The sequence below is a fragment of the Myotis yumanensis genome, unplaced genomic scaffold (assembly GCF_028538775.1).
Source record: "Myotis yumanensis isolate MYYU_CA2020_CCGP unplaced genomic scaffold, mMyoYum1.0.hap1 SCAF_12, whole genome shotgun sequence".
NCBI classification, from domain to species: Eukaryota; Metazoa; Chordata; class Mammalia; order Chiroptera; family Vespertilionidae; genus Myotis; species Myotis yumanensis.
Genome location: NW_027223763.1, coordinates 5,815,538 through 5,842,605, shown reverse-complemented (window position 1 = coordinate 5,842,605; position 27,068 = coordinate 5,815,538). Strand labels below are relative to the sequence as shown.

At 56.5% G+C, this 27,068-nt stretch overlaps 3 protein-coding genes across 5 annotated transcripts in view; 2 read left to right on the top strand and 1 right to left on the bottom strand.

The window, feature by feature from the left end:
- On the top strand, positions 1–4,425 carry CDK9 (cyclin dependent kinase 9). Its single transcript, XM_070430604.1, has 7 exons — positions 1–543; positions 1,005–1,086; positions 1,833–1,923; positions 2,280–2,446; positions 2,555–2,726; positions 2,885–3,033; positions 3,509–4,425. The coding sequence occupies exons 1-7, from the start codon at positions 104–106 to the stop codon at positions 3,872–3,874; spliced, it is 1,467 nt and encodes a 488-aa protein (XP_070286705.1). The 5' UTR covers positions 1–103; the 3' UTR covers positions 3,875–4,425.
- Positions 4,426–7,908: 3,483 nt separating this feature from the next.
- On the top strand, positions 7,909–25,647 carry FPGS (folylpolyglutamate synthase). 3 transcript variants are annotated; one of them, XR_011473352.1, is made up of 16 exons: positions 13,262–13,427; positions 14,699–14,827; positions 14,918–14,971; positions 15,053–15,117; positions 15,511–15,625; positions 15,771–15,851; positions 15,978–16,039; positions 16,129–16,231; positions 16,526–16,603; positions 16,788–16,935; positions 17,051–17,140; positions 17,873–18,014; positions 18,146–18,230; positions 18,648–18,714; positions 19,524–20,003; positions 24,887–25,647. XR_011473352.1 is itself a non-coding variant. In XM_070430603.1 (15 exons), exons 1-15 carry the CDS (start codon positions 7,967–7,969, stop codon positions 19,931–19,933), a joined length of 1,752 nt encoding a protein of 583 aa, XP_070286704.1. In that variant the 5' UTR covers positions 7,909–7,966; the 3' UTR covers positions 19,934–20,020. The 3 variants fall into 3 exon arrangements, 2 of the variants coding, with proteins under 2 accessions (XP_070286704.1, XP_070286703.1); XM_070430603.1 differs by lacking the exons at positions 13,262–13,427; positions 24,887–25,647 and adding an exon at positions 7,909–8,089 and having other exon boundaries at positions 19,524–20,020; XM_070430602.1 differs by lacking the exon at positions 24,887–25,647 and having other exon boundaries at positions 19,524–20,020.
- The window catches only part of ENG (endoglin), a 30,114-nt gene continuing 23,799 nt past the window's right edge, over positions 20,754–27,068 (bottom strand). Inside the window, exons 9-15 of the mRNA XM_070430601.1 lie at positions 25,287–25,424; positions 25,022–25,060; positions 24,195–24,311; positions 23,616–23,867; positions 22,865–22,916; positions 21,678–21,779; positions 20,754–21,551 (exon numbers count right to left, since the gene is read on the bottom strand). Of these exons, the coding sequence (XP_070286702.1) occupies positions 21,427–21,551; positions 21,678–21,779; positions 22,865–22,916; positions 23,616–23,867; positions 24,195–24,311; positions 25,022–25,060; positions 25,287–25,424 (825 nt within the window). The 3' untranslated portion in view covers positions 20,754–21,426. The remainder of the gene's footprint in view (positions 21,552–21,677; positions 21,780–22,864; positions 22,917–23,615; positions 23,868–24,194; positions 24,312–25,021; positions 25,061–25,286; positions 25,425–27,068) is intronic.

Genomic DNA, 27,068 nt, shown 5'->3' with positions numbered 1-27,068 from the left:
GCGGAGGCGGCGCCGTCGGAGGAGGAGGAGCAGGGCACTGCGGCTGGCCCGGGATCGGGCGCCAGAGCGGCAGCGGCTTCGGCAGCAGCGGCGGCCCGGGCCAATGCAGCGGGACGCACCGCCCCGAGCCCCAGCCCCGGCGCCTCGGCTCCCCGCGCCCCCGATCGGGGTCGCCGCCAGCAGTGGCGGCGGCGGAGGCGGGGGCAGCGGTGGCGGCGGAGGCGCCTCTGCAGCTCCGGTGCCTCCTGGCCTCCCGGGAACTACAAGTCCCAGGGGGCCTGGCGGCGGCCGACGAACGGAAGAGGCGGGGTCGGCGCCGCGAGGCCGGAAGTGGCCGTGGAGGCGGAAGTGGCGCGGCCGCGGAGGGGCCTGGAGCACGGCGGCGGGACCCGGAGCCGGAGCGGCGGCGGCGGCGGCGGCTGGGGGCGGCGGCGGCGCGTTGGAGGCGGCCATGGCAAAGCAATACGACTCAGTGGAGTGCCCCTTTTGTGATGAGGTGACCAAATATGAGAAGCTCACTAAGATCGGCCAAGGCACTTTTGGGTAAGGTTGGGCCCGGAGGAGCTGGGTGCCTTCGGCCTGCACTCCTCAGGGCCTGCGGCGGGATGCACGGTGCCGGGCCCGAGGCGGTCAGGAGGCCACCCAGCCCTACACTTGTCTCCTGGTCTCGCTAGGCCGAGCTCCATCCCGCCTGGGCCCGACGGAGCTGGCTGGCGGGGAGGAGCCTGAGGCCCGAGATGGGAAGTGGGGAGGGGTTGCAGAGAGGAGCTGGGGAGGGGAGCAGGATCTCTTCGAGAGCGGCCTGGGCGAGAAGAGACTGAGGGGAGGAAGGAGGGGCTCGGAGAGGGACCGCAAGGAGCTCGTGGCGGGGTAGCCGAGTGCCCTCGGTACCAGGCCCCGCCCCGCCCGGGAGACCCTTTTCCCTGCCCGCCTCTTCTGGTGGGGGAGGGGCCGGCCCCGCGAAAGGGGCCTGATGGGCTTTGGATCCCCCTCTCCACCTGCAGGGAGGTGTTTAAGGCAAAGCATCGCCTGACCGGCCAAAAGGTGGCTCTGAAGAAAGTCCTGATGGAGAACGAGAAGGAGGGGGTGAGTACGGGTCAGGCGGCAGGCGGCCGACTTGAGTTTCCGCCTGGCTGCTTCTGGGACTCTCACGTGGAGACCTAACTGATGTATAGTAGTTCCGGAATTTCCGTGCTGCAGGGAACTTGACTTCCAAATTAAATTTCCTAGTTCAAATGTTATAAAGTATTTGAAATTTTATTCTTCGGCAACTGTGGTTAGGGCCAGGAGGGGGAGCTCATGCTTGCACGGAGTGCAGAGCAGTTTATGAAATTAGGAAGTCTTTAAACCCTTTTTCTTTAGCATTTAATTTTGCTTAATATAAAATGAAAAATACATGCATTGGATTTAAAAGAGCGTCTAGTGCTCAACTGAAAAGGAGCAGGTCCCTCTCCCCACTTAGCCCTAGTCCAGTTTCCAGGGACCTACTTCTTACTTAGCAAGGACATTTCTTAATTTTTGTTCGTGCCCGGCAAGTTAAACATGCACAGAGCTAAAATTTAAAGGTTAAGGAAGCAGTGGAGCATTTAGTGACCAATAGTGAAGCGATTAAGTATCGCTATTTCGATTCATTGTCTCAAACCAACTCCTTGAGGAGTGCATACTGCTTTACACCTGTTTTTCAGATGGGGCATCTGCGATAGCTGGTTTCAGAGCCCAAGATTTTACTCTGTCTCCCAACCTGTGCCCCTTAGTACAGACTCTGTGGCCAGTTCCTTGGTCTACAGTGCACTTCCTCCCTTTGGACGCTCATCTGTCTTTCTCCCACACAGTTCCCCATTACGGCCTTGCGGGAAATCAAGATCCTCCAGCTTCTAAAACATGAGAATGTGGTCAACTTGATTGAGATCTGTCGAACCAAAGGTAAGTTGCTTGGCTCTTATAAGCCTTATTTTCTTCATCTGAAAATGGGAATAAGTTCAGGCTTTGTTGGCAGAGTTGGATCTGGACACACTTAAATTGCTTCTTCTTCACCCAAGCATACCTACCGTGACTGCTTTCTCCGGTCCTTTCGTCGTAGCTGGTGCTTCTCCAGGGCTGCCACAGCACCCGGCCCCGAGGAGGCACTCAGGACTTACTTTACCAGTGAAGGAACACACAGACGGATGCCGGGTGTCTGTGGGCTGGAGGGGTTTAGGAGCTGGTTGTGGAAAAATGAGTTGCGTATGGGATTTTTTACTTCTTACCCCCATCCCTCCTTCCCATTCTTCCTTCCTCAGCTTCCCCCTATAACCGCTGCAAAGGCAGTATATACCTGGTGTTTGACTTCTGCGAGCATGACCTTGCTGGGCTGCTGAGCAACGTGTTAGTCAAGTTCACGCTGTCTGAGATCAAGAAGGTCATGCAGATGCTGCTCAATGGCCTCTACTACATCCATAGGAACAAGGTGGGGGAGGAGAGACCCAGGCTTGGTCTGACCTTTGCTCCCACTGCTGGGTGGGTGTGGCTAAAGGACCATTGGGAACCTGACTGAGCCCTCTTGCCCTTCCTGCAGATCCTGCACAGGGACATGAAGGCAGCTAACGTGCTCATCACCCGAGATGGGGTGCTGAAACTGGCAGACTTTGGGCTGGCCAGGGCCTTCAGTCTGGCCAAGAACAGCCAGCCCAACCGCTATACCAACCGTGTGGTGACACTCTGGTACCGGCCCCCGGAGCTATTGCTCGGTGAGGACCCCCGAGTGGGCAGAGGGGGCAGGGGCTAGGCACTTAGCCTGGCCTCAGCCCCCCCATTGCCAGGGCTTCTTGAGCCGCCGGCCCTGAGGCATTGCGTCTCAGGAGGCCCTCGGGCTCAAGGGGCCCTCCTGCTGCGCTCTTCTTCCCAGGGGAGCGCGACTACGGCCCCCCCATTGACCTGTGGGGTGCTGGGTGCATCATGGCGGAGATGTGGACCCGCAGCCCTATCATGCAGGGCAACACGGAGCAGCACCAGCTTGCCCTCATCAGCCAGCTCTGTGGCTCCATCACCCCTGAGGTGCGTGGCCGGGCTGCCTGGGCCCCTGGGCCCTGCAGGATGCAGAGCCCAGAAGTCTCCCTGGCAGGGGAGGAACGGGGAGTGGGACAGAAGGAAAGCTCCTCTCTGGAGAGGGGGCAGGTGGAGGGACAGGACCTGCTCTTTAGAGCCGCGCAGGCTGGCTGCTCCATCACCAGTTCTGTGGCCTTGGGCAAGGCATTTGGACTTCTCACCTGATTCGAGTTTCTCTGCTGTGAAACAACTGCCTGTGTCGGCTGTGGCACACATGCTCCAGGCGATTTATATAAAAGGGCCTGGCCCTCGGTGCCGAACACATGGTCACTGCTACTTTGACCTTGGAGGGGTCGAGTTCACCCTCCAGGGGTGGTGTGGAAGCATCTGAACAGAGAAGTTTTAGTCCCTTCAGGTGCTTGACCAATGGACAAGCCACTCGTCTCCTGAACTAACTTCATCCTCTTTCCATGCCTTCCCCCAGGTGTGGCCAAATGTGGACAAGTACGAGCTGTTCGAGAAGCTGGAGCTAGTGAAGGGCCAGAAGCGGAAGGTGAAGGATCGGCTGAAGGCCTATGTGCGCGACCCCTACGCACTGGACCTCATCGACAAGTTGCTGGTGCTGGACCCTGCGCAGCGCATCGACAGCGACGATGCCCTCAACCATGACTTCTTCTGGTCTGACCCCATGCCCTCGGACCTCAAGGGCATGCTCTCCACCCACCTGACATCCATGTTCGAGTACCTGGCACCACCACGCCGGAAGGGCAGCCAGATCACCCAGCCTTCCACTAACCAGAGCCGCAACCCCACCAATACCAACCAGACGGAGTTCGAGCGTGTCTTCTGAGTGGCTGCGCTGCTGCTTTTCCTTAGGGCTCTGTCTTCTGCTCTGTGACTCGCGCTGTGGAGACGATGGGGCATTTGAGTTTTTTCTCCAGTGCATATTTTGTCTTATCCCCATCTGGGCACTGGGGATGCCATCCGAGTGGACTGGAGTGAAGCTTTGGCTCAATGTCCAGGGGGGCACTGAGGCTGCCTCCCTGGTTCCCTGGCTCTGGAGACTGTCCAGAGCGTCTCCACTTACCTTAGGACAAGGATGGGGTGGGGGAGAGGTGCACCCCACCAGTGACTTTCTAGGTTCCCAGCATGATGGGAGGAGGGACAGGTCCTCACCCATCCCTGGTTCTTCTCTTGGCCTAAGAAACTGGCATGGGGGACACCAGCTGGAACATGGGCTGCTCCTGGCCTGAGCCTCAGGCGCCGGGGCTGGCAAAACCTGGTTGCTGCAGTAGGAGAGTTTTATCATGTTTGTTTTGTTCGGTTGTTTAAAGACATTCCTGGACACAGTTTGACCAGTTGCAATTAAAGTTGATTTTTTTTTCTTTTTTCCCCCACTAAGTGGCTGTATGCTTTGTTCTGTGTTCAGGCTCCCAGCTCTTACCCTGCAGCCAATAGGTTGGGCCTCACTGTTGAAATTTGATTTGTCAGATCTTAACTCATCTTTGTCCCAGTTCGTGTTCCCTGACATAATGGTACAGGACTTCTGTCTTTTCCCCCGCATCTGGTACCTTCCAGACTTGCCATCTTGCTTCCCAAAGGGCATGTACCACGAAGCTCCCCGGCTCCTCCACTCTGTCAGAGGGAAGACAGGTGAGAAGAGGCCTCCTTGGCGAGGGAACTGGAGAGGGTCTGGGATGAGCTGGGTGGGCAGAGACCAGCTGGCGCAGTCCATTGTGGCTGACAGACAGCTGTGTTCAAACTTGACCCATGAGCACAGGTGGCTGAGCCCTGTTGATGGAATAACAGTTAGACCTGGAGCTTGCAAAGTTCCTTAGGCTCTTGGGAGACAGTGGAGGGGAGATGACCAGCGAGCTGAAGGGTCTGCAGGGCTTGAGGAAGGGCAGTAGTAGCTTGGATAAGGTGGAGGCTGGATCTTGGGGCTCAGAGCTGGGACCCTGGGAGGAGCAGCACGTCCTGAGTCAGTGGGGACAGGAGTGTTTGAGGTGAATTCTCTATTCTTTCCCAGGTGGAGGCGTCTTGAAGGGCCCAGGTAGAAAGGTTGGCAAGGTCTCACCAGAACTGTCCTTGTGAAAATTGGCCCAGTTCACAGCTTCATACCAGTGGGAGTAAAAAGGTTCTTGACTAGTGGGTTAGTTTCTTTCTTTTTTTAAAATATTTTTATTGATTTCAGAGAGGAAGGGAGAAGGATAGACAGATAGAAACATCAGTGATGAAAGAGTCATTGATCAATTGCCTTCTGCACCCCCCCCCCCCCCCCCCCCCCCCCCCACTGGGGATGGAGCCAGCTACTCAGGCATGTGCACTTGGCCGCAATTGAGCCTGGGACCCTTCAGTCCGCAGGCCGATCAGATTGATGCTCTATCCACTTAACCAAACCGGCTAGGGCAGTGGTTCTCAACCTGTGGGTCGTGACCCCTTTGAGGGTCGAACGACCCTTTCACAGGGGTCACCTAAGACCATCAGAAAACGCATATATAATTACATATTGTTTTTGTGATTAATTACTATGCTTTAATTCTGTTCAATTTGTAACAATGAAATTGGGGGTCCCCACAACATGAGGAACTGTATTAAAGGGTCGCGGCATTAGGAAGGTTGAGAACCACTGGGCTAGGGCAAGGATTAGTTTCTTGAGGCTGCCATACCCAGTTGCCACCGACAGGTGGCTTACAATAACCTCCGTTCTGTTGGCTCTGGAAGCCAGAAGTCCGGAATCTGGGTGTGGCTGTGGTTCCTTTCGGAGGCTCTGAGTGAGAACACCCCGCTCCCTGCCTCCTAGCTCCCAGTGGCTGCCCCATCCTTGGTGTCCTTGGCTTGTAGACATATCTCTCTACTCTGTCTTCACGTGGTGGTCTTACGCTCTGTGCTCTCTCTCATGAGGACACCAGCCACTGGATTTAGGACTCCCCATGACCCAGTATGACCTCCTCTTAACCAATTCCGTCTCTGAAGTCCTTTTCAAACAAGGTCACATTGTGAGGTTCCGGGTGGACATGAATTTTGGGAGGATGCTATTCAATTCAGTACAACTAGTAATCCAAGGACAAAAACAGCAAGGTGTCCTACAGCTACAGCAACAAGGTGGCTAGGTTTTAAATGACATGACTATAGCAGGAAAGCTCACAGGGCCAGTTTAATTGTTCAAGGTATGGGTTTTTTCTCTGAAGGATCAGGTTTCTGTAAAAGGTTCTTATTCTTGGACCCAGTGATTCCACTTAGAGAAATGTCTTAGGAGCAGTTGTCCCATCTGTTTTCTCAGGGAGTCCCCACTGGAGGAGGCGAGATAAGGCCAAGACCTGCTGGGAGCAGCAGGGTCACTGGAGAACAGGAGGAAGGGAGCGGAGGACAGTAAGTAGGAGCCCCTCCCATGGAGGGGGATTAGGAACAAGCGAGTCTCCCTAGGCCAGTGGTTCTCAACCTTCTGGCCCTTTAAATACAGTTCCTCATGTTGTGACCCAACCATAAAATTATTTTCGTTGCTACTTCATAACTGTAATGTTGCTACTGTTATGAATCGTAATGTAAATATCTGATATGCAGGATGGTCTTAGGCGACCCCTGTGAAAGGGTCATTCGACCGCCAAAGGGGTCGCGTCCCACAGGTTGAGAACCGCTGTCCTAGGCTACGAGAGAGCCCGGTAGAGAAGGTGTGTGGGATTCTTGTCCCATAGAAGGGCCATGTGGCCAGGCCAGGGCTGTAACCTGAAAGGCCACACCCCTAACCTGTTCCTGCTACTGCTGCCCAGTGCACCCACCCTGTTCAGGGCAGCCCTGCATGTGGAAAGCATAAACCTCCATCAGCTTAAATAAGAGCAGTGCTTTAACTCCCATGTACATCCTAACCCCATTCAGCGGGGCAGGGCGCCTCTAGCAGCTGGTCGGGATCGGTGTAGCCAGGACAGGGCAGGGCCCTGGGATTGAAGCTGGGCGAGGAGAGAGGATGTCCAGGTACGTGCACTGTGTCGGGAAGTGTTTCCAAAGGCAGCAGGTGGGAAACACGCCACTTGAGCTCATTATATAGGAAAAACAGTCACGAGAACTCCCCGTGGTTATTTGGAGTGGTTCTGTTCTTTTTCCCCGTGTTTTCTCATATTCCCTGAATTAATGTTTTTATTCGTGCACTCAAACCATATTTTAAAACAACCACAGCAGGCCCCAAACTCTGGAGCTTCTGGCTCCAAGCTCCCCCCACACCCCACTTCCCCATAGAACACCCCAGAGAGGAGGTCAGGACCAGTGGCAGGCATGGGCCCTGTTATTCATCCCAGTCTGTGGAGGGAGGTGTGTGTCCAGAACATTACCCTGAGGCACAGTAGTGTCTGGCACTTGTGAATCTCAAGTGTCAACAGGAAAGGTCTTACTAGGCTGTGTTTGGACCGCCCTCGGGCCCTCATTGTCACCCTGCAGGCTGGGAAATGGGTCTGTGTCCTGGCTTCTTAACCAAATGATTTGGAGAACCACAGCCGCTCCCCCCAGCAGGCTTAGACTCACCCCTGAATTCTACTCCCCTGTCCTCAGGGATCCCAGCGGTCCAGGGCCAGGGCAAATGGGTCCTAACAATAAGGGGAGATCGGCTGTGATAAAAGGCCCAACAAAGCCAGCGCCTAGCGCTGCAAGTCCCCGCCCACCTGCTCACCTTTAACCTCCACCCAGTTGTTATTTAACTCATGGGAACTGCACTCTGGAAACCTCCAGGGAGGACACGAGGTCCCGGGGCAGGTCCCAGGATGAGAGCAGGAACCTATCAGGTGAGACCTTCCTCCCTGCACAGGGGAGGCCCTGGGCTTCTGGGTGGGGAGAAGGCGGATCTTGGGTATCCTCTCAACTCCCCCTCCCGTCTCCAGCCCAGCTAAAGCCTGGGCTTGCAGAGGTGGCCTGCGGTCACGGCCCGCCTGCGTGGGGAGCATGAAGGCCAGGGATGAAAGGGGCCAGGTCCTTCGCTACTTCCTGGCCAGTGGCTGAGAAGCTGTGGTGTGAAGCAAGCATGGAGCAGCCGAGCCCATCCGGGGGGCCTTTCTCGGCTACATCCGCCTCTTTCCAGGTAGGAGAGCGCTGTGACCTTGGGCCACAGCTGGGCGCATGCCTCTCTAAGCCTCTGTTCTTTCTTTTGTACAAATTGGTGTGCATATGCCTCAGGGGTCCAAGATCATCAGCAATGATGAGCCCACACTTTCAAGGAAAACCTTGTCATTGATAAGCCTTGGTCTCAGGGTGGTCAGGGGCCCTGAGGCTTGCCCGGTGGAGGCTCCACAGGAGCCCCACCCAGTGTGGCTGTGGAGGGTCTCAGAGCAGAACCGGCAGGCGGGGCTGCTGGCAGAGCTACCTCCAGGGGCCTGTGTGCCCGGTCTGTGTCTGTAGGCTGGTTTCATCTGATTGAACTCTCAGGACTACTCTGTGAAGAGGACTGCTAGTCTCATTTTAATAACAGCCCTGGCCGGTTTGGCTCAGTGGATAGAGCCTCAGCCTACGGACCAAAGGGTCCCAGGTTCGATTCCGGTCAAGAGCATAGACCTTGTTTGCAGGCTCCTCCCCAGCCCAGGCCTTGGTCGGGGCGCCTGCAGGAGGCAACCAATCAATGTGCTTCTCTCACATTGATATTTCTCTGTTTTTCCCTCTCTCTTCCACTCTCCCTAAAAATCAATGGAAAAATATCCTCCTGTGAGGATTAAAAAAAAAAGAAAAGAAACACCACCGATGATCTCAGTAACCTGCAAAAAAAATAACAATAAAGGCAACATGGATCAAGTGTTCACTACCTACTGGCCCTGTGCCCATTGTTATCTGCATCATACAGATCTGAAACCATTATTGCCTGCAGTTTATAGATCTGGTAGGTGTGGTGAAGAGCCGTTAAAGATTTCTAACCTTGGCACATGGGAGAGCCCTGGCTCTGTGTCTGGGCCCAGCATCTCTCACTCGGCCTCATCCAGCTCCCTGAGGTGGGCACCACTGCAACCCCCACTTTCAGATGAAGCAACAGGGCTCAGCGAGGTGAGGAGGCTCACCAAGCAGCAGAAGCCTTCCAGCTTGGCTGGGGCAGGGACTGGCTAGGGCTGGGGATGGGAACCCTGGGCTTGGCTATGAGGGGTGAGCATGGACCTAGGTTCATGTCCTGAGAGACACTAGACAAGCCACTTAGCCTCGCCAAGCCTTAGTTTTCCTCTTCTGTTGAATGGGTATCACAAGAAGGTGCCTCCCTCCCTCCCTGTGCAGTCTGAAGCCCAGGTAAGAATGCAAGGATGCAGTAGCATTGCCTGGGGCCGCACGCCAGGCTGGGTCATGCCTTCCTAGTCCGCTGGACAGAGCCTTGTGCCCAGCAGCCAGGGTTTGGAGACAGTAGCTCCTACACGGTTATCTAGGCCCTCTCACTTTGAGGCTACAGCCCTAGGGAGATGAGGTGACTTGCCCAGGTCACATGGTGTGGGTCCTTTTGGGGGAGAAAGAACTGAGGGAAGCCCCCAGGGTTGGTTAGTGTTGCACTTCACAGGGCTCCTCACCAGCCCCAGGTCCTCCCTTTGAAGTAAGAGCCGGCTCAAGGCCACAGCTCTGTTAACCAGATGACCAGGTCACCTCACTGGGCACAGGGCAGCGAGTGGGGCAGCGTCCAGGGGGTGGCTTGGGGGTGGAGTCTGGTGCCCAGTGAATGATTAAGTCACTTCCCCTGTTAGGCCCTTGTTGCCTCCTCTGAGAAATGGGTCCTGGAACAGAACCTTCCTTGCAGGGGGTGTGAGGATCCAAGAAGACAGGTGCATGTGAAGGGCCTCTGCACCATGCTGGTGTCTAGAATGCACTCACATTAACTCTTATTTAAGAAAATCCAAGTTACAAATGAAAAAAATTAGCCAGGGATCCCCCAGCTTGATCAGAGGGGCTAAGTCAGCTGGGACAGAGCTGCACCCTGCTGGCTGGTCCCCTCGCAGGTGGCTTCTCAGGTCCTGTTTCCTCGCCTGTAAAATGGGCTCAGCACAGCGCCTGGCCAGGAGGGGGCTCAAGAAATCTTACCCCGCAGGGAGCAGGTGCCACAGACAATGGTCACAGAGGGTGAGATAACAAATTGAATAAAACAAGCATTTTCCCTCTGAAAAGCAGTAAGACGGCTGCTCTCCAGTTCCAGCAGCGAAGGCTTTCCCCAGCTCAGAGGGGAGGAGGCAGGCCTGAGCCAGCCTTTCTGTGGCCTGGCTATCGCACGCCCCGCACCACACGCCTGGCGCCCTCCCAGGGACCCTCGTGGCCATGAGCGGGGACCCAGGAACTTCCGGGAAGCCACACCAGGTTCCAGGGCAGTTTAGGCCCCTCGCTGGGTCTCAGTGTCCTGACCTGTTGGACCAGAAAGTCAGACAAGAGGTGCGCCAAGGTGCAGCCACCCAGAGTGGTAGGAATCGTCCGTTCTTTTTCCTAATTATGCCCGCTCCAGGGGAAATTTTACAAAATCCACAGAAGCAAAAGGAGGCAAAAGTCACCTCTAGCCTGGCCACCTGGAGCTAATCATTGTTCCCACTTAGGGAATAACTTCCAGGCTATTTCTAAATTATTATTTTAGCAAAAATGGGATCCCACTCTCCATACTGTCTCACCAACGGGTTTGACCCCTTAATAGTCTGATATCACAGTTCACACCTCTGACTTTTCAAATGAAAAGCAATGATACAAAGGAGGTGAGCAGACTATGAAGGAAATACAAAAGGTTTTTAAAAATAAGGTAAGGTGCCCAGCTTCCTCCAAATAAAATAAATGCAGTCCTGACTGCATCGGCCTGCGGACTGAAGGGTCCCAGGTTTGATTCCGGTCAAGGGCATGTACCTTGGTTGCCGGCACATCCCCAGTAGGGGGTGTCCAGGAAGCAGCTGATCGATGTTTCTCTCTCATCTATGTTTCTAACTATCTCTCTCCCTTCCTCTCTGTAAAAAACTCAATAAGATATATTTAAAAAAATAAAATAAATGCAACTGATAACTAACCCGAGAATGCATTTTTCCACATGTGATATTGACAAGGGTCAAGGTTGGCTAACGTCTGTGTGGGTGAAGAAAGGGCTGGCTCATGCCCGTGGGGGTGGGAGGACAGTGTGGCAATAAGTATGGAAGTATCCAATGCAAATCACCTTCAACCCAGCGGTTGCTTGTCTTGGAATTTATGCATCAGATACCCTGGCACATGAAGAAATGAGGAGAATAAAATGTTCCTGATTGTAGCACAGCTTGTGATGCCAAAATCCTGGAAACCTGAATGTCCTTCCGCAGGAGGCTGGTCACATACACAGTAGTACGCCCACACCAGGCAGCTAATGGGGCGGCTCTTATGTACTGACACGGCTCAGAATCAGGTCCAGGATATAAAGGCATGTGGTAAAAGTACAACACAGACCTGCCTATATGGTCTGCTACCTGTGACTATAAAAGAAAAATCTATATATATTTGTATTTGTTTATAGATACATGAAATTTCTCTGGAAAGATCACAAGAAACAACTTTGATAGCTTTGAGGGGAGGGGAGTTAGGATGCTGGCACCTGGAGTGGGACGGGGGCAGAAAGGCTAGGGACAAGGACTCCCAGTGCCAGAGTAGAAATCTTGATTTTGTGACTTGGGCATGTCCCTTTATTCCTTTGTGCCTCAGTTTCCTCACCTTGGAAAAAAAGAAGATGCTGATTACTACCACCTGTTTCATAGGATTGTGATGATTAAATGAGCAACTAGGTAGAAAGTGTTTAGAGCAATGCCTGGCCAGAGAAGTGCTACTTAACTGTTTGCTAAGTCCTTGTCTTAGAAGAATCCTTATACGCCTATTGTTGAGTAAGAAAGTTGACAAATCGGGGGGAAAAGGAGACATATGTAAAACTTTAGACAATAAAAAAAAAGAAAGTTGACAAAAAATTATCATCTGCATTGACAAGGTCCTGTAGATATCTAGGTGTGTCTTTGATTTCACAAGCATAGAAAACTGTGGGACACACGGTTGTCAATGATTTCCAAAGGAGGAAGTGAGGGGAGGGGTAAGCAAAAGAAATTTAAAACTTGTTTATGATCATTTTTATGCAGTTACTAAATGATATACATGTGTATGTATGGAGAAAGTTTCAATTATTAAAAAGAGAAAGAAACCAAGAGAGGAAAGGACCTCTTTATCTCCCAGGTGCCGCCACCTGGCCCTGATGTGAAGCGCGGAAATCCAGCCAGCTAACTAAGGCGTCTTCCCAGCACCTCATTTGTTTATTTCAAAATCAATCTCTGATAAACAGTTACCCCCATGCCTGCAGGAAAGGGAGAGAGGTCCTGAAATTCCATCCGTTTTCTGAAGGATTGCCTTTCATCTGTGGGAACTTCTCTACAGGGATGTTTGCAGCCACTCCTATCCCGCTTCCTAGACCTCAGCTGTCAAAAAGGGACTCTCCATACTACTGTTTCCACGGAGGAGAAAGGCGCTCCCCCACACAGCAACTCTTCAAGTGCAAAGCTAACCTTGGCATCTCTTTCAAAACCATTTTTTTGTCATTCAAATTTCTTACCAGGCTACACGTGCTGCTGGATGTAGCATGCTGGCACTATGGGGCTCAACCAGGTGGAAGTGCAGTTCCTGGGTGCCTAGTTCTCTCTCTCCAATCGTTTGCCTTTCACACATCGTTCCCTTCATTTGCCAGAAACCTGTCTCCCACCCCTACCCCTCGCTGACTCCCCTTACCCCCGGCTTCCCCCAGGAGGCTGCTTCCTTCCAGAAAGACATCCCAGGCTGCCCAGGGTGGGCTGGGGACGCCAGTAGCGCAGGCGCCTGGTTTTTGCTCTGTTGCCCACAATCGGGCTGTCAGATTCGCGAGGGCAGGGACCGCACCCCCGCTGCCTGTGGTCTCCGTGTTGATTTGGGACGTTGGGGGCCGCGGTGCAGTGACTGCTATCAGGTCACTTCACCCGGCTCGGAGCTGGTTCGGAGCTGGTTCTGGCCTGGAGCGGAGGCTGAGGGCTGCTGACAGCGAATGGCTCTTCTGAGGGATGTGGCCTCGGGAGGAGGATGACAAAAGCGGTGCAAGTTTATCTGGGGAGAGGCCGCCCAGGGGTACTTGCCCCTCATAAACATGGGCTCGGAGACGGCCCCTCACAAGGATGGCATCCGCGGGTTCTCATTGGTCCCGGTGGGCTCCTTGAGCGGCGCTGATTGGTGGAGGGCGGGGCGGGGCGGGGCGAGGAGCGCCGGGGTGGGGCGGGGCGTCTCCGACCCGGGCACCGCGTGAGGCTCCCCGCCCCGGGACTATGTCGCGGGCCCGTAGCCACCGGCGCGCGAGTCTCTTCCTGGCAGCGGTTTTCCCGCGCGGGGTAACGACCAGGGTCACGGGAAGGCGGGAGCTGAGCGCGCGGCCCGCGCCGCAGGAGCCCGGCATGGAATACCAGGTACCCCGCAGGCGGCGGCGGCCGGCGGGCCGAGATGACACGTGGGCTGGGCCCGGGCTACGCCGCCTCCCGGCCGCCCGCCGGGGAGGGCACCCAGGAACTGAGACTGCGGATCTGGGGGCGGGGACCGCCTGGAATCGGGGAGTGGGGACCGGGACCGGGAAGGGGGCCTGCACCGCCGAACCTGGACATTCCGAGGCGGAAGTGCCCCACGGTGGAGTGGGAAGGGGCGCCCGGTGATAGGACCTAGAGGTCCGGTGGCTCAGCTGGGTCCGGGGGTTCCAGAATCTCCGGAGTTAGGAGTCGGGGGCAGTGGGGCGGGGTGGGGCGAGAATCTGGAAAACAGGAAACTTCCCCTGGCTTTATGCCAAGGGCCGGTTGCCGGAGACCAGAGCCTGATGCCTGCCAGACAGGTGGCACCAGTTTGATGGGGCGGGGCCTCCAACCAACCATCAGGGTCCTGGGGTCCGGAGGGAAAATAAACAGCACCCCCACTCTTACCTCCAGTGTGGGCCCTCCTGAGGCTGACCTACCTGCCTTCCTGGCTGGGCGACCCTGGGCACACCCTCCCAACTTCCTCCTCTTCTCCACCTGGTGGCTTCAAGCAGCTCTTCTTCTTCTTTTTTTTGTTTTGTTTTTTGAGAGGCGGGGAGCAGCACAGGAATGCCAATTTATTCTGTTTGCACACATGAACACAAAATATCCCTGCAGGCCAACCTCCGCCCCCAAATTTAAACAACCATCACCTTATCTCAACGTGGGGACACCACCCCTCCATTAATAGTTGAGAAACCACCTCATATTCAGGCAGCTTTACTTTTGATCAGAATATGGAACCCCAATCATCAGGGTTAGGCATGGAAGGAAGACTTTAGGAATTCCTTATGCTAATTCCTCCAGTTCTAGACCTCCAGTTCTAGAGCCTTCTGTGGTTCTAGTCCCACCCCAGAAGGGGCCCAATACAGTGGTGGACCCCATTGGAGGGAATGAGAGCAAAGGCCCCAGGGGTGCAGCCTGGGGAACTGAAACCGAAAGCAAGGCTAATCCCGTTAGCCTGCCACTCCCTGGGTGGGGCTGAGCTGCCTTCCACTCCCATTGGCGCCAGAGCTGGAATGATGCCACTTCTCTCTCACCGGTGTCTAACTTCAAAGCTGGGCAACAGGGCTGGTCCGGCAGGCGGGTGTCCTGGCCTGGCCATTGGTACACTGGGTGCCCCTGTCCCTGTGGATCCCAAGTGATTCTTAACCTGCCACGGGGACTGTTGTTGCCAGGATGCTGTGCGCACACTCAACAGCCTGCAGACCAATGCCAGCTACCTGGAGGAGGCGAAGCGCCGGCGGGGTGACCTCCAGACACAGCTGGAAACCATGAAGCTGTACTTGGCACGGAGTGGGCTGCAGGTAACGTGGGCAGGGCCTGTGACCACCCCCCCCTTTTTCTTTGTCTGTGAGTCCTGTTGCCAAGTTGAGGACCTTGTCTTTCTGTTCCAGGTGGAGGACTTGGACCAGCTGAACATCATCCACGTTACTGGAACAAAGGGGAAGGTGAAGGACGGGATCCCGGGGAGGGAGAGCGTATCCACTGGGTGGGGTGGGGACTGCCCAGACAAGAACTTTTCTTTCTAGGGCTCCACCTGTGCCTTCACTGAACGGATCCTCCGGAACTATGGCCTGAAGACGGGATTCTTTAGGTACTGAGGTGTGGAGGGATGTATCTGTCTCCCAGCTCTCTGGGGGGCTGTAGAACCAGCCAAAACCTCAAATAAGTTTTTGGATAAAAACCCAGCCTTTGACCAGAGCCTATGTAACCTTGTGGGCCAACCCAGGGATGTAGGGGCTGGGGCACAGGGAACTATCGAGGGACTCGGGAGAGGCATCGGCAAGTAACATCAGCCTCACCTGGGCCTGGGAAGCCGAGCTGAGGGCTGGGACTGTCTTGAGGGCAGGGGGAAGCCACAGGAGGGTTTTCAGCAGGACAGTGACACGATCAGGTGTGTGTTTCTGACAGACAGGTCTGGCGGGGGTCGGGGGGAGGCCTGGAGGGCTCCAGCAGGGAGTCTTGATGACCTCAGATCTCCCGGCAGCTCTCCCCACCTGGTGCAGGTGCGCGAGCGGATCCGCATCAATGGGCAGCCCATCAGCCCCGAGCACTTCACCAAGCACTTCTGGCGCCTCTACCATCGGCTGGAGGAGACCAAGGTGTCCATACAGCAGGGCTGGTGGGGGGACAGAAGCAGGCACTGGAGCAGGGGGAGGGACCCAGAAGGCACTGCACTCTCAGGACCCCACCTCCCCAGAGCAGAGGCTGCATGGACCTCAGGCTCTGGCGTGTTCCTATCCACAGGACAGCAGCAGCTGTGTCTCCATGCCTGCATACTTCCGCTTCCTCACGCTCATGGCCTTCCATGTCTTCCTGCAAGAGAAGGTCTGTGCCCACTCCCTAGAGCCCTGTGTCTAAGGCCTTGGGGAGGGGAATCTTAAGCAGGCTGGGGGCTCCCACGTGACCTCCAGGTGCCCTGTACCCCATGCCGTGCCCTCTGACCCTCTGCAGGTGGACCTGGCAGTGGTGGAAGTGGGTATCGGTGGCGCTTATGACTGCACCAACATAATCAGGTGAGGGCGGCTGCTTGGGGGGAGGGATAATGGTCTCTAGCCCAGGGTGGCCCAGGGCAGGGGCATCATGGCCCTTTGGTCTTCTGTAGGAAGCCTGTGGTATGTGGGGTCTCCTCTCTTGGCATCGACCACACTAGCCTTCTGGGGGACACGATGGAGAAGATCGCATGGCAGAAAGGGGGCATCTTCAAGGTGATTGGGCAGCCCCAGGGAGGGGGGGGTACAGGGGCCTGGCCCTTAGAGCTCAGGGAAGTGGGGTGACTCAGGAGAGGACTTGGGCATCAGTGGGGTCTGGGTTCTTGTCTCAGCTCTGCATGTGGCTGGAGCAAGTTGAGCCTCATCTCCAATCTTAGTCTTTCCATCAAGTGGTTCCCATCGGTACTATGGGGGAGGCTGCATGGGCCGCCCCGACCCAGGGATGCGGGGGCCAGAGATGAAGGTGGAGGACCCTCAGCAGCCCTGTCTCCTTCTCTCCGTCCTCCACAGCATGGCGTCCCTGCCTTCACCGTGCCCCAGCCTGATGGGCCCCTGGCAGTGCTGAGGGAGCGTGCTGAGCAGATCTCAGTGAGTGACTGGAAGTGCTGGGGAGCCGCTTCATCCTTTTGGGCCGCTGCTCACCCAGCGGAGCACTCTGGGTTCTAGGAGCAGGGCTGGGTTCTTGCTGGTGGGGAAAGATGGAGGAGCTGACGACATCAGGAAGGGCCTCCTGTCCAGAGAGGCAGCAGCAGCTCCTCTGACTCCTCTGCAGTGTCCCCTCTACCTGTGTCCACCGCTGGAAGCCCTGGAGGAAGGGGGGCCACCGTTGACCCTGGGCCTGGAGGGAGAGCACCAGCGGTCCAATGCCGCGTTGGCCTTGCAGCTGGCCCGCTGCTGGCTGCAGCGAAAGGACCACCAAGGTAAGTGGGCAGGGACACGTGGAGCCTGCCTCTGAGGGCTGGTGGGCAGGGACCCAGGGAGCCTGCCTCTGAGGCTCCGAGAACACAGTCCCACACCGCCCTCCCTTGCCCCCAGGCACTGGGGAGCTGAAAGCGTCCAGGCCCAGCCTCCTGTGTCAGCTGCCTCTGGCACCCGTGTTCCAGCCCACATCCCACATGCGGATTGGTGAGTTAGACCCTCCTACCCAGCCGGGTCCCTTCAGATGTTTCTCACTTTGCTTTTTGAGAGGTGGGGTCAACTCGATAATGGTGCCCAAGAGAAAGGACTCTGAAGTCAGTAAGCTTCCTTGACCTTGAGTTCACGAACTCTCTATGAGCCTCAGTTTCCCCACCTGCCAAATGAGATGAGTGTAGGACCCACTGTGAGGTGACATCACCAAGGGACTGAGCCCAGAGCCTGTCGAGTATGAGATAAAGTGCCCAGCCAGTGGTAGCTGCTGTTACTGTCATCCTTGTCATCATCATCACAAGACCATGAGATTCTTAAGAATGGTGATATTTGTCAGGCTTCTTCCAAAGCTTTCAGCACATAGTAGGTGCTCGTGGCTGTTAAACCCCTTCAGCAAATGGTTCCAGTGCCCCCACTGTGTGCCAGGCCCCATGTCGGGCCATGAAACAGCTCTGCGGCCAGGTAGATCTTGAATCACATCCCAGTCCCAAGACTCATGCTCTGTGACCTAATCTCTCTGCGCTAAGGGCTAATATGTGACAGTAGCCACCCTGAGGGCTGCCTAGAAGAGGCAGCAGAATTGCTGATCCCTCTGGCACCGGTCATAGGCTCCTGGGCTGATCAGCTCCTTGGAGCGCTCAGACGGGTGGGGTGCGTGCTGTGGGGCGGGTGGCGTGCGAGTTGAAGAATATGGGAGAGTCTGAAGAGCGGCCTTGCCCCGTCCCCCAGGGCTTCGGGACACGGAGTGGCTTGGCCGGACGCAGATACTGTGCCGCGGGCCCCTCACCTGGTACCTGGATGGCGCGCACACCTGCAGCAGCGTGCAGGCCTGCGTGCGCTGGTTCCGCCAGGCGCTGCACCGCCGCAAGAGGTGAGTGCCCGGTCCAGAGAGGCTGGGCCTGGGGCAGGATGGGGCGGGGCCGGGCCAGTGGAGGGAGGATAGTTTCTGCGGGAAAGGTGGGTGGGAGGTGCGGCTATTCCCGTCTCCCCCTTGCCTCGCAGTGGGCCTGAGGTGCCTGAGGTGCGCGTCCTGCTCTTCAACTCCACGGGTGACCGGGACCCGGCGCCCCTGCTGAAGCTGTTGCGGGTGAGAGGCTGGCGGGCGGTTGGGCGGCAGGCAGCCCGGCCCTGTTCTGACTGTGTGACCCCCCACATCCGGTGGTGGCTTCATCCCTGAACCTCCTATCCTGGGGCTAATCCCTGAATTGGAGCCTGCTTAGTAGCTCGGTGACCTTACGCTGTACCCCGCCCCCAGCTTCTGTTTCCCCCTCTGTACAATGGGCTGTACTGCCCAGGCCACAGGCCAGGCAGGGGATACTGGGGTACCTGGGGGGACAGGGGATGGCACTGAAGTGCCGTGGCTGGGTTTATGCAGCATCACCCCAGCAGAGGGCATCTCCAGAGATGGGTGTGTGTGGGAGGACTCCCTGTGCTGCGGGGAAGACAGGGTTGGGGTGGGCATCCTCTCAGGGCTCTGACACCAAGCTTTCCCCTGGCCTTCTAGCCCTGCCAGTTTGACTATGCTGTTTTCTGCCCTAACCTGACGGAGGTGGCATCCACGGGCAACGCAGGTGAGAGGTGGCAGACATGGTCCATCGAGGTGGGCAGGGCGTGAGGGCCCTGAGGTGGGCTGCTCTGCTGGTGACCGTGGGGGCTTCCAAACCGGAGGTCTGGGGCAGGAGCTGGGTTTGTCTCACTGTACAAATACCCTTTGATACATTCAGCACGTGGCTGCAGCACTAAAAAGGAATTACCGGGGAAAACATCTTTCAAAATGCAGGTTAAAACCTACGGATGGTTCTTGAAATCAGTTAGTGGGTCTCAACCAGCATTTTGTACTTTAAATGAAATCGAATGGAAAGTATCTGTGTATTTGCACAAAGTAAGGGCAGGTACTATTTTATGAAGATTCTGCTCCAGACATTAATATACACATATGTGAGTACTGGGCTGCCATTGTAAAATGTATTTTTTTTACTATGGGTCCCATTAAATTCTTTTTGAAATAATATTATAAAAAATACAGCTCCCCAGGCCCCACATCAGACTGCCTGGGGAGAGTCTGGAGAGCCCAGGAACCAGCATTTCTGGAAAGGCTCATGCACGCCTGGGACGGCCCCTGTCCGGTGAAGGCAGAGGCGAGGGTGGGGAGAGGAGAGATGTGCTCTGTGGGCAAAGCTCCAGCTTTGGAGCTCGACTGCCTGGCTTTGCTCGTCACCAGCTCTGAGCCACTGGGCAAGTCCCCGAACCTCAGTTTCCTCGTAGTGTCCCCTCCGAGGACTGACAGTGCATGGGAAAGGCCCTGACTTAAGCAGGTGTCCGCAGCGTGCTTGCCCTTCCCCCACCCGCCTCGCTGACGCGCCGTCCCCCTGTCCTGCAGACCAGCAGAACTTCATGGTGACCCTGGACCAGGTGTTGCTCCGCTGCTTGGAACACCAGCAGCACTGGAGCCGCCTGGATGAGGAGGCGGCCAGCCCGGACCTCTGGAGCACCCCCAGCCCGGAGGCTGGTGGGCCGACGTCCCTGCTGCTGGCACCCTGCCTGCCCCACACCCACGGCACCAGCTCCCTCGTCTTCAGCTGCATCTCCCATGCTTTGCAGTGGATCACCCAGGGCCGGGACCCTGTCTTCCAGACACCCAGTTCCCCACGGGACCTTCCCGCCCACCCTGTGGCAAACAGCGGGGCCAGCGTGCTCCGAGAGGCTGCTGCCATCCACGTGCTGGTCACAGGAAGCCTGCACCTGGTGGGCGGCGTCCTGAAGCTGCTGGATCCCTCCCTGTCCCAGTAGCTGAGGCCGTGGGGTTGGAGGTGGGGCCTCCCACACCCGCCCTGCATCTCTCCGTGAACTCCCACAACAGGTGCCTTTTGTTTTCTACTTTCCTGATTCTGTCTGTCTGTCTAGACTGGCCCAGGGGCCTGGGCTCGGGCAGTGAAATAGATGGCTGGTGGGTGGGAGGTTGAGATCGGACATCCTGTCTCTGAGCTCTGAGCCTGTGGTGCCTTGGCCTCTCCTTTCTCCTGCTGATATCGCGGGCGGGGGGGTGGGGTGGGGGGTGGGAAGGGGGAAACGGTTCTCCTGGGGTAGCCGGCCCGGCTGTCCAGCCCAGCTCCCACCAAACTGCGTCCTGGCCAGGCCTGGGGTCCTGCCAGGTGTAGGTCGCTGGTTTCCCTCCCCTCAGTGGCTTTCTGGGAAAGGAGAGGGTCCTTGCCTGGGGCCCCGTGGGGACAGAGGGTGGCTGGATTAAATTAAAGTCTTTACTTTGATTGAGTTTTTGACCTCTAGCTCCCTCAGCAGACAATAGGGGGATGGGGGCTGTGGTGGCACAGAAAATGGATTGTGTAGGAGCCTGGCTCTGTGGCTGGGACAGGCCCCTCCCTTCTGAGCCTCAGTGGCCTGATGTTTGTCGACCACTGCTTTGCAGACCTCCCCACGGTGACCTTGTGACTGAGAGTTCTCGTTCCCATTTTACAGACGAGGGAACTGGCTGGCGTACAGAAGCCATGGCACCTGCCCACAGTGAGCCAATAAGTGGCAGGTTCAGGATTTGAACCCAGAGCTGCCTCCCCCCATCATTTTAGGGGCCCCTTCCCTTCTCCCAGCCTAGCACTGGTTTCATGGTCTGATTTATTGGTGATGAGTATATCGGGCTGGGCCCAGGTCAGGCAGCCTGGCCACTCCTATCTGCTGCCTTCCTGATGGGCAAGGAGGGAGGGGGTCTCCATGTGACAGTTGCAGGAAGGAGCTAGGCTCCCCCGTTCCCAGGCTGGGCACTCCTAGGCTTCAATTCCCCTGCCCCCCAAAGTTGTGCCGGTCCAAAGCTGTGCTGCGGGGATCAGATCCTGGTGGTTAGGGCTGGTCATGGAGGAGGCACTTTTGGCCCGAGGAGGCTGGGCAGAGTCTTTGAGTTCTCACCTCCTGCCCAGCCCAGGTCATCGAGGGCTGGATCCGTTCAGGATAACGGGGACTTGGGTGTCTACAACAATGTGGACATATAGGGCAGCGTTCTGTCTCTCTGTGGTCCTGGGCAGCCGTACCCCAGGCCCACGGAGCTTGAAGGTTCTGCAGGGTGGCATGGGGGAACCCCAAGGTGTTCCAAGCTGGTGCCCCCGCTGGCAGCAGGCCTCTGAGAAAGAGGCAGTGGGCAGGGTCCATCCTTGGTCGAGTGGAAGGGTTGGGATCCTGGGGTGAGTTCATGATCAGTGGTTCCCAGCTGGTGGCTGCTCAGTCTCTCCGGCTGGGCAAGGGCTGGCCGGGTGGCCCCCGGGGCTCCAGGCTGGGCACTACGCCATGCTGCTGGTGGAGCAGGGGGTGCTCTGGGTGCTCCCGATGCTGTGGTTGGTGCTACTGCTCTCTGAGGAGGCCGGGGCAGCCACTGCCACCACGGGCTCCCGCTTGCTGGGGGGACCTGGGAGCAGGGGCGGAGGTCAGGGCCCCGGCCTGGGCTCCCCACTCCCCCAGAGGCTTTGCTGGGCTCCCCCGGGTGGTGGTAGAGGGGTCCTGAGCACTCATGGAGGGGGCCTGGGATACTCACGTGTGTGCGAGTAGATATACCAGAGCGCAGCGGTGAGCAGGGCCCCGATGAGGAAGGCGCCAAAGGTGATGCCCAGCACAGCGGGCAGGACGAGGGTTTTGCCTGTGCGACCAAGGGAGGGACAGCTGGGTCAGCGCTGCTGCCCCCTCCCTGGCCCCCTCCCTGGCTCCCTCCCTGGCCCCCTCCCTGACTCCCTGCTCCTGTGCTGGCCAGGAGCACAGGTTTTGGTGTGAGTCCCAGCTCACCCACTGCCCTGACTTCTCTAGCAACCTCAGTCTCCTCATCTAGCAAATGGGTTCAATACACCCATGCGTGGCACTTAGCTGTGATTGCTATGACCATTTGCCAAGAGGGCCTATCCAGGCCTTTTGGGCCATGCCCTGCCTCCCAGTGCTGATGCAGATGCATTTTAGTGAGGCTGGCTGGCATCATCTGAGCAAAAAGTGGGGTCTGGGAGTCCAGAGCCCGTCCCTCCTCGCTGTGTAACCTTGGGTCTGGCCCTGCCCCCTCTGAGCCTGATACCCCGGTAGCAACAGGCAGACCAGCTCTGAGGCCTCTCTAGCTCTGCTCTTGAGTTTTCCAAGCCTCATTCCTTCCACACCCCTGACTCCTGTGTGATCGGGCCAGGCAGCCGCCCCTTGGGCCTGAGTTCCTATCCATGCACTGGGGTTATCAGCCCTGTCTCCCTGTTGTGAGCTGGGAGTGGGGCTCCATCCTGGCCTGGCCTGGGTACCCCCCACATCTGCCTCCAGGGTCAGGGACTCTTCTGTCTGGTGGGGGCCTGGGTCCAGAGGGAACTAACAGAGGCTGGAGGGTGCTGGGCTGAAGGGCCATCCTCTGCACCGGGGGCTTTAAGGCGAGGCTAGCACCACCCCAGGGTGCCTTCTGTCCCCTGTCCCGTCCAGACCTGAGTCTGAAGGCCCCATCCCCCCAATGAGGTCAACCAGCCACCATGGGGTCAAGAGTCCTGTCCCACAGGGCGGTCAGGAGCGGAGGAGGCTGTCCATCCGGAAGATGCAGCTGTGGCTCCGACTGTGGGCAGCTGGGGAGCCCTGGTCCTGCCCTCCCCCGGGGCTGCTCTCTCGGGTCCTCCCTGCTGTGAGCCTAGGCCCCCATCCCCTGGGTCGTCTGTTGTGCCCCACTCTGACCTCAGCCACGAACCCCAGAGAGACCTGGGGAGAGCTCACCAGGCATGTCAGGGCTGACGATGTTCAGGCGCATGGAGACAGTCCTGCGGACCTGGGGAAGGAAGAGAGCAGTGTGCGGCCAGGCCTCTGAGAGGCAGCCTTCGGGTTTACTCGCTGGCACCCGGCCCCAGTCCCAGTCCACCCTGGGCCTTGGCTTTGCATCCCATCCCACCACTTCCAGCCGGGAGCGCTCGAGCCGGTCCTGGGAGATCTGTGCTATGGGAATGTGTTGGGGACAATCCGGGGCTGCTGCTGGAATGTTGCACACAACCAGAGGCCTCTGTGCGAAGGGCCTGAGAGGACTGTGTCCAGGCTGAGCGCCTGGGAGTGAGACCCACTGGATGGTGAAGCGCTGTGACTAAATGCAGAAAATCAGAAGGTTGTCTCCTCTCTGAACCCTCTCCCCCGAGGCCTCCTGTTCACTGAGATTACACTGGTGATCATGCTTTGTGGGTGGGCGGATGACTGGGATGGTGGAAGGACTATGGACGAATGACTGGGAGGGATAGTGGGTGGACGGGTGGATGAATGGACGGTTGTAGCTACATAACCGACCAATGTTGAAGACACAGCAAAGTCATCAGAGGCTGTGGGGTTGCAGAAAGAGTACCCCCGATAGCCAGGAGCCACCCTGACCGGCTCTGCCCCTCGCCACCTGGTCCCACATCCTCCTGGGCTATGGTGTCCCTTCCTGAAACCCCCACACCCGAAAGCCACCCTTGACATTGGTCCTGGCCCAGGCCCCACTCACCAGGGATGAAGTCCCAAGACGCATGGCTACGGTGCAGCTGAGGGTACCAGCCTTGGGCGTGGGCAACATGTGGCCACGGAGGAGGAAGCTGAAGCGCATGACACCGTGGGGGCTGGCGTCCAGCAGGCTCACACAGCTGCCCTTGGCTGCCTGGTTCTGGATGAGCTCCACGGTGTCTGCCTCAGGCTTCAAGTCCAGCTGGCAGCTGTCCAGTTTGGGCATGATCTCGGGGGTCGGCGGGGACATGCTCACCTGCGTAGGGAGGCAAGGGGTCAAGGCATGAGCGGTTACTCTTAACGCTTCACCCTGCCTGCTCTCATGAGATAAGCTAGATTCATTCTAGAGTTCCTGCCCCTGAGCCCCGATGGTGGGACTGTCGTGGGCCTGCCTGGAGAAGGCGGTGACATTCTACTCAGCATCTCTGAGCTCTGCCTTTCCTATCTCTCCCCTCCGTCATGCTCCGTCTGGCTCCCTCCTTTCTCTGAAAAGTTGAATTCTTTTCTTCTCTGTACTAACGGTGGGAAGAAAGGTTCTGAGAAACCCCAGGAGTGGGCAGCCCTGGGTGGTCAAGTCCAGTACCTGCACAAAGCCCTGCTGCCCCAGCTCAATAGCGTTGGAGGCCTGTAGGAACTGCGGGGTGAGGTAGAGGCCCAGTTGGAAGGAGAGGCTCTTCATGTCGATGCACTGCACTGCTTTCTGCGGGAGACAGAGGGAGATGGTCAGGCTGGGAGGCGCCCCCAGGGAGGGTGGGGGTGGGGATAGGAGCAGGGGTCATGGTCCAGAGGAGATGCCTGATCCTCACCCTCATCTTTAAAAAAACACACCAGCCTGGCTGGCTGGCTCAGCGGTTGAGCATCAACCTATGAACCAGGAGGTCACAGTTCGATTCCCAGTCAGGGCACGTGCCCAGGTTGTGGGCTTGATCCCCAGTGTGGGACGTGCAGGAGGCAGCCGATTGATGATTCTCTCTCATCATTGATGTTTCTATCTCTCTCTCCCTCTCCCTCTCTGAAATCAATAAAAATATATTTAAAACAAAAAGCCCACACCAAACTAATATTAAGAATTCACTCCACACCAGGCCTGTGTGAAATGCTTTCCCTGTGTCATCTCAGTGGCTGCTCACAGGCAATCCCACAGGGGGTCCTCTCTTATGCCACTGCTCACACACGTGACCTTGGGGCCCAAGGCCACACAGCCAATATATGCTAGAACCTCTGACTCGTGTGGCTGAGAACATAACCCTTGACAGTCCTGCTTCTGCTCTACAGAAGGGGAGGCTGAGCCCCGCTGAAGACACATGGCGAGCCAGGGTCAGGGCGAGTTCCCTGAGGCCTGTTCCCTCGCAGGCCTGGAGGGGCCCCGGGACCTGGACCAGATGTTCACACGGTGACCATCCATCTCACCCGCTGCAGTGATGAGCTTGACCGGAGGCTGACGACTACCTGCAGAGACAGAGCCACGAGCTGGTCAGCCAGAAATGACGGAGAACACCCCACCCAGTTCACCGTTTTACGGAAGGGGAAGCGGAGCCAACCCTGGCTACCTGGGCCTTGTCTTCCTACCGAGCACCACGCCCCACTCTCCCCAAAGCCCCTCGGCCCAGAAGATCAAGGAGGTGCCTGAGGGGGGCACCCAGTAAGCCGCTCCCTTTCCTGACCCAGCTCTTACCTCGTTGTTGACCACACTTTCTGTCACTTTCATGCCGCAGCTGGAGTAGGTGCTGTGCAAGACAAGCTGGTCGCCTCTGTCCTCAGCCTGGCAGCGGGGGTCCAAGAAGGTCAGGCTGCTGATGTCGCACTTCAGAGACTAGGCCAGGGTTGGGGGACACCGTCAGGAGGCACCCGGCTCCCTGGGTCCTGTCCACCCCAGCACCAAGGACGGATCCAAACCCAGGGCCACAGCCCTCTGCTTCCCTCTCCGCTTTTGTTAGATTTTGTCATCCTGCACCGTTTAAGACGATACCTTTCCTGAATTTGACTTGCTTTTGTACTTAATCTTGTCTTAAGCAATAAAATGTGCGACACCGAGAGTGTGATGTACTATGTACTGTTTTCCTTCTCATATATATTAAAGTAAATGCAGAACTATTAGGATTTTAAAATTCATGTGAGTTCGACATACAATCATGGCTCACAGCCCCAGGGGCATGCAGACCCCACCAGCATAATCCGATCCCAGAACCATGGGCCCCTGGGCCTGCCTGTGCTCAGCAAACTTTCTTTTTTTTTTTTTTTTAATATATTTTATTGATTTTTTACAGAGAGGAAGGAAGAGGGATAGAGAGTTAGAAATATCAATGAGAGAGAAACATCGATCAGCTGCCTCCTGCACACCCCCTACTGGGGATGTGCCCGCAACCAAGGTACATGCCCTTGACCGGAATCGAACCTGGGACCTTTCAGTCCGCAGGCCGACGCTCTATTCACTGAGCCAAACCAGTTACGGCAGCAAACTTTCTTTAAAGGGCCAGATAGTACGTTAGGCTTTGCAGACCAGGTGGTCTCTGTTGTAATTACCCAACTTTGCCTTCGAAGCCTGAAAGCAGCCATAGACCATATGTACACATGGGTGTGGCTGTGTGCCAATAAAACTTTATTGACAGAAACAGGCAGTGGGCCCTAGTTTGCCAGCTCCTGTTTTAGAAGAATCAAATCTTAAAATTTCTCAGTCACATTTTTAGCATCAAAGAATCTCAGTCCTAGAGGTGAGTGGGTGGTTAGAGGCCCCCCTTGAGTTCAGCCAGCTCACCCCCAGAATGCTGTCCCTGCCTGCCGCTGCCCCTTGCTGCCCAGGACACCTGAGGAGACATCAACCCACCAAATACAAAGGGCTCTACACAGTGAGGCCCCAGTGACCGCGGCGGGCCTGGGACTCAAATCCGCGTGCACGCTGACTGCTTTCCATAAACCCATGAGAGGCTGCCTGCCGTGTTTGGGGGTAAATCTGTTCAGGCCCCTTTCTTTGTGTTTTCTTCTATTCAGCCATATGTGCTCAGAGGAAATGTGTGGATTTATTTATTTATTTATTTATTTTGATTTCAGAGAGGAAGGGAGAGGGAGAGAGAGAGAAACATAAGTGATGAGAGAGAATCATTGATTGGCTGCCTCCTGCACGCTCCCTACTGGGGATCAAGCCCGCAACCGGGGCATGTGCCCTTGACTGGAACCGAACCTGGGACCCTTCAGTCGCAGGCCGTCGCTCTATCCACTGAGCCAAACCAGCCAGGGCTATTTTTTTGCATTTTTAACAAATGGCACCATACTGTCCTTTATGCTGTGGCTTAGTTTTCTTACTGAACGATAAATTATATGCATCTCTCTGTGTCTACATGTATAGATCTAGCATATTCTTTTTAGTGCAGTGTAATGTTCCAAAGATGGATGGGTGACAGTGTAGTCTCAAGCCCCTTGGGACTGAGTAACAGTAATGCCAGCTATCGCTGGTCACCGC

Coding starts and splice junctions, on each gene's coding strand:
- CDK9 (XM_070430604.1), top strand. CDS start 104: ATGCAGCGGGACGCACCGCCCCGAGCCCCAGCCCCGGCGCCTCGGCTC. Junction 1,087..1,832: donor TGGAGAACGAGAAGGAGGGG/GTGAGTACGGGT, acceptor TCTCCCACACAG/TTCCCCATTACGGCCTTGCG. Junction 2,447..2,554: donor ACTACATCCATAGGAACAAG/GTGGGGGAGGAG, acceptor CCCTTCCTGCAG/ATCCTGCACAGGGACATGAA.
- FPGS (XM_070430602.1), top strand. CDS start 13,290: ATGTCGCGGGCCCGTAGCCACCGGCGCGCGAGTCTCTTCCTGGCAGCG. Junction 14,828..14,917: donor TGGCACGGAGTGGGCTGCAG/GTAACGTGGGCA, acceptor TTTCTGTTCCAG/GTGGAGGACTTGGACCAGCT. Junction 15,852..15,977: donor ATGTCTTCCTGCAAGAGAAG/GTCTGTGCCCAC, acceptor GACCCTCTGCAG/GTGGACCTGGCAGTGGTGGA.